The sequence below is a fragment of the Rhinolophus ferrumequinum genome, chromosome X (genome assembly GCF_004115265.2).
Source record: "Rhinolophus ferrumequinum isolate MPI-CBG mRhiFer1 chromosome X, mRhiFer1_v1.p, whole genome shotgun sequence".
NCBI classification, from domain to species: Eukaryota; Metazoa; Chordata; class Mammalia; order Chiroptera; family Rhinolophidae; genus Rhinolophus; species Rhinolophus ferrumequinum.
The window spans coordinates 32,437,468-32,457,479 of record NC_046284.1 but is presented as its reverse complement, the minus strand read 5'-3'; the positions used below and the strand labels follow the sequence as shown (position 1 = coordinate 32,457,479).

The window sequence follows — 20,012 nt, the reverse complement described above, 5'->3', positions numbered from 1 at the left end:
CACATCTTACCTGTATTGTGTTTTAGGGCCCTGCTTTCAGCTAGCAGTTCCTGTGAAAATCAATCTGACAAATGAATCCATGCCCAGGGACTAATGAAGATTTTAGCTCGATGGGTCATTGTAAGGTTCTTGTGGTGAGGACTCTTAGAGATGCAATGTTTCAACTCCAAGGAACACATTTCTTAGAGTGGAAATGTGGGGCACTGTGCAAAGCCAGTGAAAATGGTTTTGGGTGAGGTGAAGGGAACCTTTGAATTCCACTGCTAATACATGAGATCAAACTGGGGAGGTAATCGCCTAGTTCATATATGTATAGTGTTTCTCTATTCATAGCTTCAGTGCTACTGACAAGAGGATAGGTTTTGGTCATTTCTCATACTATCAGAGTTCTCATAGTCTGAGTTCCATTTGTTCCTTCAGCAGAGCACTCTACAAGTTCCATTGCCCCTCAGCATAATAACGACCCCTAAGAGGGTGCTATTCCATTTCTACTCAATCCTTCGTCAATGACATGAGTCGAGTCCTGAGAACAATGTAGTAAACATTAACCAGTCACTGTAAAGGAAATAGTAAAATCTCAAGAGAAATTTTGATGTTACATTGACATTTGTTGAGTCTAAATTACTCAAGGTACCAAGAAGCATTTGCCAGCCTGTTATTTTCTTCTTTCTTTCATTTTTAAGGGAAAAAAAAAATCTGAAGAATAACAGCATCTTGAACAATAACAGCATGAGGCTTTGATAAAGAATTAATCATTTCTAGTCATGCTTAATAGGTTTTCTAGTAGATTTGTGAAATTAGAAGATGAGAGGGGAGCAAAATGGATGTTCATATTTGAATTCTTGCAAAACACTTGATGTGTCTCCTATTTTTACTTATAATTATCCATGTTACTTCCAGAAAACTGAAAAGTGGCCTTAAACCCATAATCAAAGGAAAAAGAAATAAAGTCATAATTGATGAGAAATAGTTTAAGAACTTGGGGATGTTTAGATTGAAGAAGAGAAAGCTCAAGAACCTATCATACAAAGTTTTCACAAACTTTTCATGTTTGTGAAAGTTTGTCAGGTAAAGAGGGAAGTGGCTCTCCACTGCTTCAGATGCTAACATTTGCCCCTGCTGAGTGGATGTTTTATGAAGGCAGATTTTGGTTCAACATAAAGAAGAATCTTCTAATAGAGCACTCCAAATACACAAGGTGCTGTCTAGAGAGGTATTTAAGTGTCCTCTTATTGAAAGGGATCAAATGAAGTAGAGGTGACTAACTGCCAAGGATGTGGGGGCACTGTGTTGCACCAGATACCCCCATGGACTCTTCTTACTGTATATTCTGCTTCTCCTGGCAATGCCTCATCTCTCCGTGTTATATCATTCTTGTTTTTTACTTATCCACTAAGCAAACATAGAGATTAGAGGACACTTACCTTAATTCCAAAATACTAACAGAGTTTCCTGAGGGAAATATTCGCCTTACAAAATTGAAGTCCCCAACATACACACTACCATCAGGGCCAGAAGCTAAGGCAACAGGAGCAAAGAGTTTGTTGTTGTGGGCTGGGCCATTGCAGTTGGTGCAGGCTACACTCCGTTGGTGTCCATTACCCATTATAGTTGATATGACTGGGGGCTGCTGGGAAATAAACATATTTTCTCCGTTCCCTTTATGTATGATTCCTAGATCCAAGAGAAAAAAAAGAATAAAACAAAAAAAAATTACTACACAATATTCTCAATGATATTTTAATTTCTCTCTCATTGTTCAAAGCAGGAAGAAGTTTTGGCCTGGCATAAAAGAACTTGAGAGTGAAAAGCACTGCCCTTGATTTTGTTTAACTGCATAGCCACCACAAATACGGTGTTTCCCTGAAAATAAGACCAGGTCTTATATTAATTTTTATTCCAAAAGACGCATTAGGGCTTATGATCAGGGAATGTCATCCTGAAAAATCATGCTAGGGCTTATTTTCTGGTTAGGTCTTATTTTCGGGGAAACATGGTAGTAGCATAATGCTTTGCCTCAGTTTGTCCATCTGTGAAATGGGGTAATACACCCACTCCCTTTAATGCTAATTCTAAGTGCCTGAATAAAACATTTGATGACTAACTTTTAATGATGTCATATTCATTTTGGGCTCTTTGAATCATCTGTGGCTTACTTTTTCATCCCCGATGCCTGGAACACACCTGTCTGATTTCAAATTACCCTCACTATGCAACTGGTTCCTGAAAAGGAAATACCAGTTAATTTTAATATTAACCTTAGCAAAACACAATCAAAAAGTTATCTACTTCTGTGAAAATAGATGATACTGCTAGAATTCACTTCAAAGATATAAGAAAGGGACTTGAATTTTCCACTCTCTTGGACCATATCTCATTATCATCAGTGCAGGAAATAGAGATACTGTCTTATGAAAATGTTGAAAAGTACTGTGAAGTCGTTCTCTTTGGGTAACTACATCCATTCTTACAGGAATGGATGGGATTTCTATATGCTAAAATTTTCTCCTGTTTTGAGTTGTCACCTGACATGCAATTTCCTACTCTTTACTTGGATCTCCACAGGTAATTCAAACTCAACAAGTTTAAAACCGAACTCATCATTTTTCTGCACCCCTTACCAAACACTGCTCTCCCTCTTGTGTTCCCTACACATCTTATGAGTGGTATCACCATGTGTGTATTCAACTAAATTGGAAATGTGAGCAGCACCATGGTTCTTCTTTTCCTCCTCTAAATCTAATTACAAACCCTCCATTGAGTCTATCTCCTAAAATAGGTTGAACAAGTTGTGTCATCTCCATTCCTACCGTTACTGCTCTAGTTAATTTCTCTTAACTTCTTGGTCTCCATGTATAACTCCCTCTAAACCTCCTGCCATAGAGATTATTTTGGTCTGTGGTATAAAACCATTCAATAGCTCCATATCCTCTATCAGATAAGGGGCACATTCCTTATAATGAAGGCATACAAGGCATAATCAAACAACACGGTGAATGTTTAAATAAAAAGGAAATGATCACAGTAAAAGACACATTGCTTTTTTTTTTCTTTTTATTTATTTATTTATTTATTTATTTATTTTTGTTTTTTTTTTAATTTATTTTTAATTTATTGGGGTGACAATTGTTAGTAGAATTACATAGATTTCAGTTGTGCAATTCTGTATCACATCATCCATAAATCACACTGTGTGTTCACCACCCAGAGTCAGCTCCCCTTCCATCACCATACATTTGATCCCCCTCACCCTCATCCCCCACCCCCCAACCCCCTTACGCTCTGGTAACCAGCAAATTACGTTCCCCAGATTAATTTTCAAACCCCGTGGCCATCCTGTGGTCACCGACTGCCCTCCAATCCCCTCACCCTCCCCCCCACCCCCACCCCCCCCGCCCATCTAGCAACCCTCAGTTTTTCCTCATTGTCTCCCAAACTGTTTCTGATTAGTTCATTCACTTATTCTTTTCTTTAGAATCCGCAAATAAGTGAGATCATATGGTACTTATCTTTCTCTGTCTGACTTATTTCACTTAACATAATGTTCTCTAGATCCATCCATGTTGTTGCAAATGGTAAGATTTCTTTCTTCTTTATGGCTGCATAATACTCCATTGTATAAATGTACCACAGTTTCTTAATCCAGTCATCTACCGATGGGCATTTTGGTTGTTTCCATGTCTTAGCTATTGTGTATAGTGCTGCAATAAACATAGGAGTGCACAGAGATTTTTGAATTGAAGTTCTGGATTTCTCCGGATAGATACCTAGGAGTGGAATTACTGGATCATAAGGTAGTTCCATTTTCAGAATTTTGAGATACCTCCATACTGTTTTCCATAGCGGCTGCACCAGTCTGCAATCCCACCAACAGTGCACAAGCGTTCCCTTTTCTCCACATCCGCGCCAGCACTTGTTGTTTGTTGATTTATTGATGATAGCCATTCTGACTGGGGTGAGGTGGTATCTCATTGTGGTTTTTATTTGCATTTCTCTGATGGTTAGTGAGGTTGAGCATTTCTTCATATGTCTGTTTGCCATCTGTATGTCCTTTTCAGAAAAATGTCTCTTCAAGTCCTCTGCCCATTTTTTAATTGGATCGTTTGTTTTTTTGGAGTTGGGTTGAGTAAGTTTTCCATAGATTTGTGATATTAATCCCTTATCAGATATATCATTGGCAAATATCTTTTCCCATTCAGTAGGATCCCTTCTTGTTTTATTGATGGTTTCCTTTGCTGTGAAAAAACTTTTTAGTTTGATATAATCCCACATGTTTATTTTTTCTCTTAGTTCCCTCGAGCGAGGGTGTATATCAGTAAAAATCTTACTCCGGGTAATGTCTGAGAAGTTTCTTCCTATATTTTCTTCTAGGTATTTTATGGTTTCAGACCTTACATTTAAGTCTTTAAGCCATTTTGAATTTATTTTTGTATATGGTGTAAGGAGGTGGTCCAACTTCATTTTTTTGCATGTCTGTCCAGGTTTCCCAGCACCATTTATTGAATAGACTGTCATTACTCCATCGTACATTCTTGCTTCCATTGTCGTAGATTAAATGACCATATAGGCGTGTATTTATTTCTGGACTCTCTATTCTGTTCCATTGATCTATGTGTCTGTTTTTATGCCAGTACCATGCTGTTTTGATTACTGTAGCCTTGTAGTATAATTTGAAGTCAGGTATTGTTATACCTCCCACTTTGTTCTTATTTCTCAAGATTGCCTTTGCTATTCGGGGTCTTTTATGGTCCCATATAAATTTTAGGATTATATGTTCTATTTCTGTGAAAAACGACGTTGGCAGTTTGATAACAATTGCACTGAATATGTATATTGCCTTAGGCAGTATGGACATTTTAACTATATTAATTCTTCCTATCCATGAACATGATATGTGTTTCCATCTATTTATATCTTCCTTCATTCCTTTCATCAGTGTCTTATAATTTTCTGAGTATAGATCTTTTACTTCTTTGGTTAAATTTATTCCCAGGTATTTTATAGTCTTTGGAGCGATTGTAAATGGGATTGTTTTTTTAATTTCTCCTTCTGATGTTTTATTATTGGTATATACAAATGCAACTGATTTCTGAATATTAATTTTGTATCCTGCCACTTTACTAAATTCATCTATCAGCTCTAATAGCTTCTTGGTGGAGTCTTTAGGGTTCTCTATATATAGTATCATATCATCTGTATACAATGATAACTTTACTTCCTCCTTACCAATCTGGATGCCTTTTATTTCTTTTTCTTGTCTGATTGCTGTGGCAAGAACTTCCAGAACTATGTTGAATAGAAGCGGAGATAGTGGGCATCCTTGCCTTGTTCCTGATCTTAGGGGGAATGGTTTTAGCTTTTCCCCATTGAGTATGAAGTTAGCTGTGGGTTTGTCATATATGGCCTTTATTATGTTGAGATAAGATCCCTCTATTCCCACTTTCTTAAGGGTTTTTATCATAAATGGCTGTTGGATTTTATCAAATGCTTTTTCTGCATCTATTGATATGATCATGTGATTTTTATTTTTCATTTTGTTAATGTGGTGTATCACATTAATAGATTTGCGGATGTTGAACCACCCCTGCATACCAGGGATGAATCCCACTTGATCGTGGTGAATGATCTTTTTAATGTATTGCTGAATTCTGTTTGCTAATATTTTGTTGAGGATTTTTGCATCTATGTTCATTAGAGATATCGGCCTGTAGTTTTCTTTTTTTGTGGTGTCTTTGTCTGATTTTGGGATCAGGGTGATAGTGGCTTCGATCCTCTGCTTCATCTAGCCTGCTGGTAATTCCTTCAAGTGAGTTCTTAATTTCGGTAATTGTGTTCTTTAGTTCCAACTGGTTTTTCGTTATGATTTCTACATCCTTCTTTATGTCTTCTCTAAGCTCCTTAAACATTCTTATCACCAGTGTTCTGAACTCTGTCTCTGAGAGGTTGGTTACGTCTGCTTCATTTGGTTCCAGTTGTGGAAGCTTCTTCTGTTCTTTTATTTGGGACGTGTATCTTTGTTTCCCCATTCTGGCTGACTGTGTTTATTTTGATATATTAGGTAGATCCCCTAGAGTTCTTAGTTCTTGCTAGGTTATCTTATGTAGTATGTGTCCTTTATATTTGACTCGCACCACGTCGTCCTCCTCTGCGTGTGCTCCAAAGGTGAGTCTTGTGTTGTGTACACTGTCCCGTTCAAGAAGATCTTTAATTGCTTCCCGCTAATGAGCAGGTGAGGTCAACTCCTGGGCTGACCTGCCGTGAGACTTGGCTCTGCCCCCCGCAGGGCACTCTGCTGCGTGAGGGTTGACCACCCCAATGTGATTTGGCCTCTATGGGCTCCAGAGCCTGCCGAGAACCCCCTCTAGGTGTGTGACCTGCAGGTCAAACCCGGCTGCACTCCGATTTGGTCTGGAGTTGGCCCCCGGATATGCCGAGTCCCGTGCCACCCAAGCTGGGCCCCGGCAGGGAAGTCCCAGAACAAGGCAAATCACCAAGCACAGCAGCAACGACAACAGCAAAGAAAAAGAAAAAAAAAAAAAAAACAGCCGATAACCCCCGCTCGACACAGGCAAAGATATCTAAGATACAAGACAAAGCAAAACAAAACCAAGCAAAGCAAAACAAAGCAAAACAAAAGGCAGCGACCGTGTCGGTCTGAGCCCACCAAGCAATGACCAGGTTGTCCTCTGCTGTACCAAAGAGCCCCTTGCTTATTGCGCAGGCAGAGCTGGTCACCTGGTGCTCAGAGAGACTTTGGGACTGCAGACTTAAAAGCGTGGGCCTGAGGGGTCTGGATGATAGTCTCCACAAAGTCAGTGCAGCTTCTGCCCTTGTCCGCACGTATGCACACCGAGAGGAGCACCACCAGTCCTTTGTCCAGAGCTCCAGAATCCTAGGGCACTCCTTCAGTGTGTGTGTATGGGTGCTGGCGTTAGATTTCTGATCTGCTGACCGTGCCTCACAAGCTGGGCCCCGGCAGGGCAGTTTCAGAACAAAGCAAATCACCAAGCACAACAGCAACAACAACAACAAAGAAAAATATCATATACGTTCACATGCAAAACCACCTGATAACCCCACTCGACAGAGGCAAAGATATCAAAGATATAAAGACAAAGCAAAACAAGACAAAACAAAGCAATACAAAAAGCAGCGACAGTCTCGGCCTAAGCCCACCAAGCAATGTCCAGGTTGTTCTCTGCTGTACCAAGGAGCCCCCTGCTTATTGCGCAGGCAGAGCCGGTCACCTGGTGCCCAGAGAGACTTTGGGACTGCAGACTTAAAAGCGTGGGCCTAAGGGGTCTGGGTGATAGTTTTTACAATGTCAGTGCAGTTTCTGCCCTTGCCTGCACAAATGCACACTGAGAGTGGCACCACCAGATACGTGACCAAAACTCTCGAGTCTTAAGGCACCTCTTCAGTGTGTGTGTGTGAGTGCGGGCGGAAGATTTCTGATCTGCTGAAAGCCCAGAGCTGCACCTGCCTCACTGCTGATCTCCGGGTGTGTCTCGGCAGCTGCACCCACCCCACCCTAGGCAAGCCAGGAAGGGTGGGGGCTGGAGATGGAGGGGTCTTCACTCTCCCAGCCCAGCCGTGCGTCGCCCTCTTCCCGCAGGCCAGAAAAGGTGGTGGCTGGGGGTGGAGGCGTCTCTTCTCTCCTAGCGCAGCCAAAATCACGCACACTGCCCAGTCTGCCTGGGTCAGGGCTGCCCGTCAGGCTTCCCAAAGCGTGAGCCTTAGATACCACTCCTCGGTTCAGGGGCCGGTTTAAGTCTCTGGAAGGGCGGGGTAAGATTGGAAGAGTGGGGCGGGGGAGGGGCCTAGGTATGGAGACTGCGCCCCCTGTCCGCCGCAGGGCGCGCCGCCTTCCCGGCTGGAGAAATCAGCCGTGGGAAGCAGGGAAAGAGCCCATCCCCGGTCTCTGCGCTCTCCGCTCCGCCTTGGGCTCCTGTGCGCGCCCGGCACAGCGGGGCTCCACCGCGGTTTCCAGTCCCAGTCTCTGGAAGGGCGGGGTAGGATTGGGAGAGTAGGGCGGGGGGGAGGGGCCCAGGTATGGAGTCTGTGCTCCTTGTTCACAGCAGGGCGCCCTGGCCGGTTTCCCGGTGGGAGAAATCAGCCGTGGGACGCAGGGAAAGAGTCTACCCCCGGTCTCTGCGCTCTCCGCTCCGCCTGGGATCCCGTGCGTGCCCGGCTCAGTGGTTTTCGGTTTTCGCTCCCGCCAGTTGAGGCTCCGTTGGGGGCTGGGCTCTCCCGCCGCTGCCGGCTGGGCGCTCTCACGCCGCTCCTCTTTTTCCTTTCCTTGCTCCGTCCAGTTAGCATACCTTCAAGAATTTCTTAGCTTCAAGTAATCCACGAATCTCCCCACTATATTGTGTGGTGAGCGAAAATTTCTTTGATGGGTTATAGTTCCCGTTTGCAACAAGATTCGGAGGAGAACTCAGAAAGTGCGCCCTGCTGCCACCATTCCTATGACGTCACCCCGACACATTGCTATTAATCCCCGTCAAAATACCGCTCGCTTCCAACACATTTATTCCATTGTTCTTGCCACTTTCTGAAGCAGTTTTGGAAATCTTTTGCGAGTGTCTTTAGTTGCACTGTTGTGGCTGCCTCAATGTTCTGAATCAATTCAAAATGTTTACATTTCATGGTCGTTTTGACTTTGGGGAAGAGCCAGAAATCGCATGGTGCCAGATCCTGTGAATAAGGTGAATGAGGACACACTGTAATGTTTCTATTTGACAGAAATTGCCATATACCAGAAGCAATGTGTGACAGGAAGCATTGTCATGATGGAGAATGATTAACTGCACACTTTAAAACACACCTTCTCTGAACCGTAGCTCACATCCGACTGACTGTACTGAACAAGTTGAAACCTGTCACACACTGTTACTAAGGTTCAACAGGCCACTTCCCACATTGAAGATCCCTGTCTTTCCATTGGATGACACACGTCAGCAGCATTCACCATATTTTGCAATCACAATAAAAGGTTCTGTGTCACACATAGCTTCTGGTATGGCAATTTCTGTCAAATAAAAATATTATGGTGTGTCCTCATCCACCTTACTCACCAGATCTGGCATGGTACAACTTCTGGCTCTTCTCCAAAGTCAAAACAACCAAGAAAGGTAAATGTTTTGAATTGATTCAGGACATCAAAGCAGCCACGACAATGCAACTAAAGACACTCACGAAGGAGGACTTCCAGAACTGCTTCAGGAAATGGCAAGAACGGTAGACGTCATCAAAATGGCAGAGTGAGGTGAGCCTCTGTAAATCTCCCCTGGAATTTACTACTAATGGAACAACTATAACTCCACAAAAGACTCCCTGCACAGCAGACAGGCAAGACGAAGAGGCCCACTACTGAATTCACCTAGAGGTGGGCGAATCACCTGAGCTGGGGAAGGAGGGAAGGGAGAAGTGCGGAGACGGAGACGCGCGGGCGCAGGACGCAGGCCTAGCTGAGTGCTACGAGCTCGCTGCATCCCAGAACTACTGCAGATGTGGGAGAGGGAAGGACTCGGACTGCGAGGGCTCCGTATATGGCCCACAGGGATGAGGGGACAGCATATAACATGGCTGACCCCAACGCTCATGGCAGAGACCTCAGAGCAAAGACTGAGGGAAGAAGGCTGAAAACGGTGGTTTAAGCCCTCACTGCCGAGCAGAGAATGGAAGCCTTAGGCACTGAGACTACCCGATCCCTCCCTACCCTCCAAGAGCTCGCCCAGCCTCCAACTGCCCAGTGCTAGAGGCGGAACAGTAGCAGTGTCAGATCAAAAGAACAGAATATTTGCTGTTCTGAGAACTGTGGACCACAGACACAGAATTGCAGCCCAACTAATTCCGGCAAAGGGGAGGGAACAGTGGAAAGAGGACCGGCTGTGGTGGTGGTCGCCGCATTGCTCTGGGCCACCTCTCACAACTTACCCTGCGCCTGGACCCACCGATCTGGGCGGATTCCTGCAGGAGTAAAGAGAACAGCTGAAACATACGGGCTCTGAATCTGGTGCAGAAAGAGCTTTGGAACGTCAAAAGCTCTCCGCATACCACAAGGACACTGCGCCCTGTGACCCAAGCAAACTATTAACAGAGGAGAAGCCTGTCTCCCAGGGAATCCCCCCATTGTGTAAAAAGCTGGAATAGTGCAGAGAAAACATAGCACTAACGTGTGAGAGAGAAAAAAAGGCTGCAGTCAGAGAGAAAATGAAACATTTTCCCAACAAGTACGGGAAAACAAAATAAAGACCTCCTCCTATCAACCTGTTGCAGAAGTCACTCCTATCGATGTCCAGGAAGAGAAATAATAAATCAGTAATTACCAAGAAAAAACAAGGCAACAAGATAGCTCAGAAAGAAAGTGAAAAGTCTCCAGAAAAGGAACTTAAAGACATGGAAATATGTGACTTAAATGACAGAGAATTCAAGATTGCAGTTCTGAAAAAACTCAACGAGATGCAAGAAAACACAAAAAGGCAGGTTAATAAACTGAGAAACACCATCAAAGAACAACATGAGCATACTACGAAACAGATTGAAATTTTTAAAAAGAACCAAACAGAATCACCAGACATTAAGAACTCAAAAGAAGAAATTAAGAATGAAATAACCAGCGTAGGTAGTAGAGTTGACCAGATGAAGGAAAGAATCAGTGACATCGAAGATAAAAACCTGGAAATTACAGGGATGGAAGAATAAAAAGACTTGAGACTTAAAAGAAATGAAATAACTCTACAAGAACTTTCTGACTCCATCAGAAAGAGCAATATAAGAATAATGGGCATACCAGAAGGAGAAGAAAGAGAGAAAGGAACAGAGAATATATTCAAACAAATTGTCGATGAGAACTTCCCAAACTTGTGGACAGAACTGGATCCTCGAATCCAAGAAGCAAATAGAACACCTAATTACCTGAGTCCCAACAGGCCTTCTCTAAGGCATATTGTATTGAAGCTGTCTCAAATCAACAACAAAGAACGAATCCTCAAGACAGCCAAGGAAAAGAAGACGGTAATCTACAAAGGAAAGCCCATTAGATTATCATCAGATTTTTCAGCAGAAACTCTACAAGCCAGGAGAAAGTAGAACCAAATATTCAAACTATTGAAAGAGAGAAATTATGAGCAAAAAGAAAGCAGGAAAAAACACAAATACATGGAGATTAAACAACATACTTTTAAAGAACGACTGGGTCAAAGAAGAAATTAGAGGAGACATCAAAAGATACATAAAAACAAATGACAATGAAAATACATCCTACCAAAATTTTTGGGATGCAGTAAAAGAAAGCAGTTTTAAGAGGGAGCTTTATATCATTACAGGCCTATCTCAAGAAACAATAAAAATCTCAAATAAACAACCTCGCGTTACACCTTAAAGAACTGGAAAAAGAACAACAAATGAAACCCAAGGGCAGCAGAAGAAAGGAAATAACAAAAATCAGAGCAGAACTAAATGAAATACAGCACAAAAAAAACAATAGAAAAAATTAATGTGACAAAGAGCTGGTTCTTTGAAAAGATTAACAAAATTGACAAACCCTTGGCTAAACTCTCTGAGATAAAAGAGAAAAGACACTAATTACAAAATCAGAAATGAAAAAGCGGAAGTTATATCGGACGCCACAGAAATACAAAGGATCATCCAAAAATACTTTGAGGGACTATATGCCACCAAATTCAATAAACTAGAAGAAATGGACAACTTCTTACAAACATATAGCCTTCCAAGGCTCTACCATGAAGAACTGGAAAATCTAAACAGACCGATCACCAGTAACGAAATTGAATCAGTCAACCAAAATTTTCCCAAAAGCAAAAGTCTGGAACCAGATGGCTTCACTAGTGAATTCTACCAAACCTTCAAAGAGGATCTAATACCAATCCTGCTCAAAATCTTCCAAAAAATTGAAGAAGAGACAGTACTCCCTAACTCATTTTATGAGGCCAACATTACCCTGAGAGCTAAACCTGGTAAGGACAACACACAAAAAGAAAACTACAGACCAATATCTCTGATGAATACAGATGCAAAAATCCTAAACAAAATTCTAGCAAATCGAATACAACAATGCATTAAAAAGATTATTCATCACGACCAAGAGGAGTTCATCCCCTGGCACAAGGATGGTTCAACATCCGCAAATGCATCAATGTGATACATCACATAAACAGAGTAAAGGACAAAAATCATATGATTATATCAATCGATGCAGAAAAAACATTTCACAAGATACAACATCCATTTATTATTAAAACACTTAATAAAATAGTTATAGAAGAAAAATACCATAACATAATAAAGGCCATACAAGACAAAGCCTCAGCTAATCTCATAATTAATGGTGAAAAACCGAAGCCCTTTGCTCTATGTTCAGGAACACGGCAGGGCTGTCCTCTATCACCTCTGCTTTTCAACATAGTGTTGGAAGTCCTTGCCAGAGCAATCAGGCAAGAGAAAGAAATAAAAGGCATCCACATTGCAAAAGAAGAAGTTAAGTTGTCTCTCTTTGCAGATGACATGATGCTATATATAGAAAACCCTGAAGACTCCACCAAAAAGCTGTTAGAAACAATCAACGACTACAGTAAAGTTGATGGCTACAAAATCAATGGACAAAAGTCCATTGCATTCTCATATACTAAAAATGAATTCTCAGAAAAAGAAATACAAAGAACATTGCATTTGCAATTGTAGCAAAAAGAATAAAATACCTAGGAATAAACTTAACCAACGATGTGAAAGACCTATATGCTGAAAATTACAAGACATTTTTAAAAGAAATTGAAGAAGACACTAAGAAAGGGAAAGACATTCCATGCTGATGGATTGGAAGAATCAAGATAGTTAAAATGGCTGTATTACCCAAAGCAATACACAGATTTAATGCAGTCCCCATCAAAATCCCAATGGGTTTTTTAAAGAGGTAGAACAAAAAAATCATCAGATTTGTTTGGAACCACAAAAGACCCCGAATAGCCAAAGCAATCTTAAGAAAAAAGAACAATACTGGAGGTATCACACTCCCTGACTTTAGCTTGTACTACAGGGCTACAATAATCAAAACAGCATGGTGTTGGCAGAAAAAACAGACACATAGACCAATGCAATAAAATTGAGAACCCATAAATAAAACCACATAAATATGGACAGACAATTTTTGACTAAGTAGCAAAAAACATACAATGGAGGAAATACAGCCTCTTCAATAAATGGTGCTGGGAGAATTGGAAAGCCACGTGCAAAAGAATGAAACTGGACTGGTATCTGTCACCATGTACCAAAATTAATTCAAAATGGATCAAAGACTTAAGCATAAGACCTGACACAATAAACTTCATAGAAGTAAACATAGGTACTAAACTTATGGACCTTGGGTTCAAAGAGCATTTTATGAATTTGACTCCAAAGGCAATGGAAGTAAAAGCTAAAATAAACGAACAGGACTACATGAAACTTAAAAGCTTCTGCATAATAAAAGAAACCATCGACAAAATAAAGAGGCCACCAACAGAATGGGAGAAGATTTTTGCAAACAGTGCCTCTTATAAGGAGCTAATATCCAAAATATACAAGGAACTCGTGAAACTCAACAACAAAAAACAAACAACCCAATTGAAAAATGGACAGACGACCTGAAGAGACATTTCTCTAAAGAGGACATACAAATGGCAAATAGACATATGAAAAAATGCTCAACATCACTAATCATCAGAGAAATGCAAATAAAAACCACAATGCGGTATCACCTCACCCCAGTCAGAATGGCTATCATCAACAAGACAAATAGTAACAAGTGTTGGAGAGGCTGTGGAGAAAAAGGAACCCTCATACTCTTTTGGTGGGAATGCAGACTGGTGCAGCCTTTATGGAAGGCAGTGTGGAGGTTCCTCAAAAAATTACGAATAGAATTACCACATGACCCTGCAATCTCTCTCCTGGGTATCTGCCCAAAATATCTGAAAACATCTACACATAAAGACACGTGTGCTCCAATGTTCATTGCAGCTTTGTTTACAGTGGCCAAGACGTGGAAACAACCAAAATGTCATTCGATAGATGAATGTATAAAGAAGTTGTGGTATATATACACAATGGAATATTATTCGGCGGTAAGAAAAGATGGTATAGGAAAATTTTGACAACGTGGATGGATCTTGAGTGTATAATGCTAAGCGAAATAAGTCAGACAGAAAAAGCAGAGAACCATATGATTTCACTGATATGTGGTATATAAACCAAAAACAACAAAAGAACAAGACAAACAAATGAGAAACAAGAACTCATAGACACAGACAATAGTTTAGTGATTACCAGAGGTTAATGGTGGTGGGGTGTGGGAAATAATGATAAGCAGGACCAAATGTATGGTGATGGAAGGAGAACTGACTCCAGGTGGTGAACACACAATGGGATTTATAGATGATGCAATACAGAATTGTACACCTGAAATCTATGTAATTTTACTAAAAATTGTCACCCCAATAAATTAAAAAAAAAAGAAAACAGAAGTCATTTACATCATACAGCCTTTGGATTTCATATCTAAGTATTTTTTCCTCTCATCCAAGGTGATTCTGACTATGTTTTCAATATGTGATCTGCAGGAGCAGTTAGGAGTTTATGCCCCAACAAATTGGTCTTTTATTGCATAACTGATGTATCTTGAAGATCACTTTCTTTTTTAATATATGTGTTGCCGAATTGAGTACGAAGATCACTTTCTTGTTAATTTTATTAATAACTTTATTAGGCAGTAAAAAATTCCTTAAGATTTAGAATAGTTAATTAAGTAAGATTGATAAGACTGAATCATAGTTCCCAAAACCACTTAATTGCCGTGTGATTGATACTGTAATTTAAATTAATTGGGAGGAAATGAATGAGAATTGGAATGACAGTTGCACAACATCATTGAAAAGAAATCTCCTGACAACCACTAACTGAATATCCTACACATGAGATTATGATATGTTCTCTAATAAATGAGGAAACATCATATCAGTATTTCAGCAATGCATTATAGGTTATATCATTGAAAAATATTCCCAATTATTGGCTTCGAAATACCAGATTTGTTATTAACATCTATTTTCACAGGTAGATCTCCATTTTTTAAAATATCAATATAAGGGTATAGTTAACAATTACCTTCAAAATGGCATGTTATTACCAGGGTCCTGGCAATTTAAAAACTAAAGATGACTATTCTAAACCATTCTTCTAAGCTTGCAATTCTAAAACTCCCCTTTTCCATTAGAAAGCCCAGCACTCCATCATAGAAGAAGAATGATTAAAGGAAATAAAACATAAGGCAATGTACTGTCTGATTACATCTCAACAATTGAGGTCTGGTTTTCATGCAAGGTACTAAAGTGCCAGTGAAATTACCATTCATGTTTAAAGCTGAAGCAATCATAACAAAAATGGGCAAACACCTTTTGTATTGCCCTGGAAAAATAGATCATTTTGAAGGGTGTTTTTGTTGTTTCAAGATTCTGTTTAACCTTCCATTACATAGAACCAGGGCATACCATCTAGCCACAATGATTTAATACCAATTCTTCTGCAAAAGATTGCTTTGAAAATATTTTGTTTATGTTCCTGGAAATCTTGATCCCTTCCAGTTTATTCTGCGACACACGCTCATTTTGAAACCAGAATCAAATGATCCTAGGACAACATACATTCTTAACCTGAAGGCCAACTTCCTGCTTAGGACTGGGTGTTTTGTTTGCAGTCAACGACAAAAAAAAACCAGATGGATAGGACCTACTGCTCATTTTCTCCCCTAAGTTTCCCTTTTCTCTGCCCAAACAGCAGTCCGTTGTGTAATAAGTTAAGCATACTTTTAAACACACTACTCACATCCTCCTGCTATCTTGTTCAGAACTTCTTCTGAAGCTTATAAATAAGGTTGAAATAAAAATTCCCTTGGAAGCCAGTGAGTGGGTGGTGCTTTATGCTGATTTCAAAGAAGAAACCATTTTTCAGAGTAAAGAAAAACAGGGACGTAATACATATTCCTCTTAGGTCTTGACTGAGAGGATATAAACACAAACTGGGAGGTATGCCAGTGTGATCAATGAAAATTTATTTCCACTCCCAGTAAAACTATTTGTTGACATACCACTGACCTATCTTAGAGGCCAAGTTAAAGGAAATTCTTCATCCATCTCAGACAGATGATGATACCCAATTAGTACTCTGGATTGTTCTTTCTAATAATTTTTAACACTCAACTGGCAAGAAACGCTAGGGGGTATGTTTCATATAAAGGTAAACTATAACAAATATCTTAGCTTTGTAATAGATGATTCATGTACAAATTTTTATTTCACATAATTTTAAAAAACTAATTTATCCTAAAAGGAATGAATATGCACTCTCCATAATCACTAAAAAGATGTATTTTTAAGGAATAATATTGAAAAATACAAGTTCTTGGTGTTTCTTTATCTCAGTGAAAGTAGGAACCATCCATATATACCAGGCATAATATTTGGAAACAATTCTCCACAACCAATGGTTAATTGTCAGGTAGATATAATTGCTGCAAGTGAAATGACAAATGGTCTGAAAACACTGCCTACTAGAAACTACACACTGCATAATGATTCTGGAGCCAAAGAAAAATTAAAGAACTGAATGGCAGCAGACATCCAATCTAATTACAGGTTTCTTTTTAACCAGTGAGAGGAAACCGGGGGAAGATAGATTCTTGTTTCTAATCTGCTATCTGTCTCAAATAAAAAAGCGGGGTGCCTGAAGAGTTAGGCTTTTTCCAGAAAGAAGAGGAGTGGGGCAATTTGGAGAGACATTGGTCTTGCCTTAATCAGTCAGAAAAGACTGTGACCTGAGGGGAAAAGAGCATTGCTTTCTAAATTGGTCTTCCCAAAGCTGCTCCCTCACACTTTCATTCCTGCTTCTAAAACTGCCTTTGTTGGTGGGATTTAAACTTTAAAAACATCCCAAGAGAGGTGTTCATGTCCAAGGTCAGGCTGAAACGTAATGGCAGAGCTGGCTTCAGATCTGATCCTGGCAAGTGTGATCAGTTCTTGGTTAGAAATACGATGTGCCTGCAGATGAGATGATAAAATGAACAAATGTTCCTTAAAAAACAAACAAACAAAAAACTAACAAAAGAAAGGTTTATTTCTCAGAATATAATTTTCAGAAAGAGACAGAAAGCAGATTTAGTGGGGCTGGAGTAAGAACAAGCAATCATTTTGGGGGTGATAAAAATATTCTAAAACTGTTGTGATGGTTGCACAACTCTACAATTTACTAAAAATCAGTGATGTGCACACTTAAACTGTGTGAAGTTTGTGGTGTATAAATTATACTTCAGTAAAGCTGTTACAAATATTCTCAGTAATAACTTGGGATCTGTTACCTAAAAACTAATTGTTGGCAAATAAGGGGTTTAGAAAACACATTTGTGCAAATAGGAGGAGAAAAAGACGACTTTCTGAATTGCTCCCCTCTATACTGAATTTTTAAACTTGTGTGAAGCAAATAGTAAGAGGATACAGGACTGGGAGCACACAGCTGGGGGCTGGCTCCATTAAGGTCATTTCCCACTTTGTGTATAATGTCAATGACAGGCATTTGAAAGAGACAATCCATACAAGCCAATAAAAGTGAGTGGAAAAGAAATGGCTGCTTAAAATGTCAAACTCTTTCAAATCAAAACAAAAAACCTAATAATTTAGTAAGTGGCATCTGCCCTTTCGTTTTGGTACTTTAAAAACTGTTATTCTCCTTTTCACAACAGAAAAAAGTTGACATTTTATATATGTGCCTGAATCTTTGCTCTTAAAAAGTAAACAACTTGAAATGGAATTTATAATCCTCCTTGAAAGGGAGAAAGGAGGTACAGTGGGGGCATACTGCAATGGACTCTTTCACCTTCAGGATCCTACACTAGGACTACCGTAGGTGGTCTCATTCCATGGCTGAAGCAAACCTGGTTAGCTTTGCCAATCAAAATTTCCCTGCCTATGTGGCTGTTTGGCTCAGCTGATCCAACAATGGTGCTCAGGAAGTAAGATTGTAACTGTAATTATAAAATGGATCGCTTAGCCTTGGTCAGTCCCTGGCCATACAAAATAATTGGATATTAGCCAGCTGTTCCACAAAGGTAAGATGGATACAAGGATGGCTGAATGAAGGAATGTAGCTACCTCAATCCATTTGCATCCCAATCCTGGACAAATAACCCAAAGTACATATTCTACTGATTGCTGCCCAAATTCTGCCTCTTTAGATGAAAAGGACTGTGATTTTCAGCGAAAACCTACCAACAGATGTTCAAATGAAAGCTGGATGAAAACACCAATGACTGGTTTCCCAGCAGGATGCAAAAAGTGGTGGAGGAACTGGGATGAAGCATTTATGACGAGGGTAGCAAAATCAGTTTGTTTGAGAGACACATGGGCTCCAGGGCCACCTGCAGTCCCTTCTCCTGATTTATTTAACGCTTTTATTACAAACTAGGAGAAAGTGACAGCAGGAAATGTAGTTCAAAGAAGGCAAAGACCTAAGATGAGTCTTGTTCTCATTGCTTTTTTTCCTGTTTTCCTAAATCCAGGACTTAGAAGACTTAAAAGTAAATGAAGATCAAAATGGCAGCGTGAGGTGAGCCTCTGTAAAGCTCCCCTGGAATTTACAACTAATCGAACAACAATAACTCCACAAAGGACTCCATGCACAGCAGACATGGAGACAAAAGAGGCAAGACAAAGAGGACGACTACTGAATTCACTGAAAGGTGGGCGAATCACGCGAGTGGGGTAGGAGGGAAGCGAGAAGTGCAGAGACAGAGCCACGCGGGCGGGCGCAGGACGCAGACCTAGCTCAGTGCTCCGAGCTCACTGCATCCCAAAACTACCGCAGCTGCGGGAGAGGGAAGAACTCGGACTGCTAGGGCTCTGCTTATGGCCCACAGGGCTGAGGGGACAGCATATAACACGGCTGAACCCAATGATCACGGCAGAGACCTCAAAGAAAAGACTGAGGGAAGAAGGCTGAAAACGGTGGTTTGGGCCCTCACTGCCGAGCAGAGAATGGAAGCCTTAGGCACTGAGACTAGCCGACCCCTCCCTACCCTCCCAGAGGTCGCCCCGCCCCCACCTGTCCGGTGCTAGAAGCAGAACAGTAGCAGTGTCAGATCAAAAGAACAGAATATTTGCTGTTCTGAGAACTGTGGACCGCAGACACAGATTCACAGCCCAACTAGTTCTGGCAAAGGGGAGGGAACTGTGGAAGCAGGACCTTCTGTGGTGGTGGTCGCTGCCATTGCTCTGGACCACCTCTCACAACTTACCTTGCCCCTGGACCCACCTAACTGGGTGGATCCCTGCAGGAGTATAAAGAAAAGCTGAAACATACGGGCTCTGAATCTGGTGCAGGAAGAGCTTTGGAACATCAAAAGCTATCCGCATACCCACGAGGACACTGCGCCCTGTGACCCAAGCGAACTATTAACAGAGGAGAAGCCCGTCTCCCAGGGAATTGCCCCATTGTGTGAGAAGCTGGAATAGTGAAGAGAAAACATAGCACTACCGTGTGAGAGAAATAAAAGTCTTCAGTCGAAGAGAAAATAAAACATTCTACCAACAAGTACTGGAAAACAAAAGAAAGACCTCTTCTGATCAACCTGTTGCAGAAGCCACTCCTGTAGGTGTCCAGGAAGGGAAATAATAAATCAGAAATTGCCATGAATAACCAAGGCAACAAGACAGCTCAGAAAGAAAGTGAAAAGTCTCCAGAAAAGGAACTTAAAGATATGGAAATATGTGACTTAAACGACAGAGAATTCAAGATTGCAGTTCTGCAAAAACTCAACAAGATGCAAGAAAACACAGAAAGGCAGTGTAATTAACTCAAAAACACAATCAAAGAACAACATGAGCATTTTACGAAAGAGATTGAAATTTTAAAAAAGAACCAAATAAAATTTCTGAAGATTAAGAACTCAATAGAAGAAATTAAGAATGAAA

At 40.6% G+C, this 20,012-nt stretch overlaps 1 protein-coding gene across 2 annotated transcripts in view; it reads right to left on the bottom strand.

The window, feature by feature from the left end:
• The window catches only part of TENM1 (teneurin transmembrane protein 1), a 1,301,460-nt gene that overhangs the window by 160,887 nt on the left and 1,120,561 nt on the right, over positions 1-20,012 (bottom strand). For both annotated transcript variants that reach the window (XM_033111932.1, XM_033111941.1), the window contains one exon: positions 1,425-1,674. In XM_033111932.1, the coding sequence (XP_032967823.1) occupies positions 1,425-1,674 (250 nt within the window). The remainder of the gene's footprint in view (positions 1-1,424; positions 1,675-20,012) is intronic.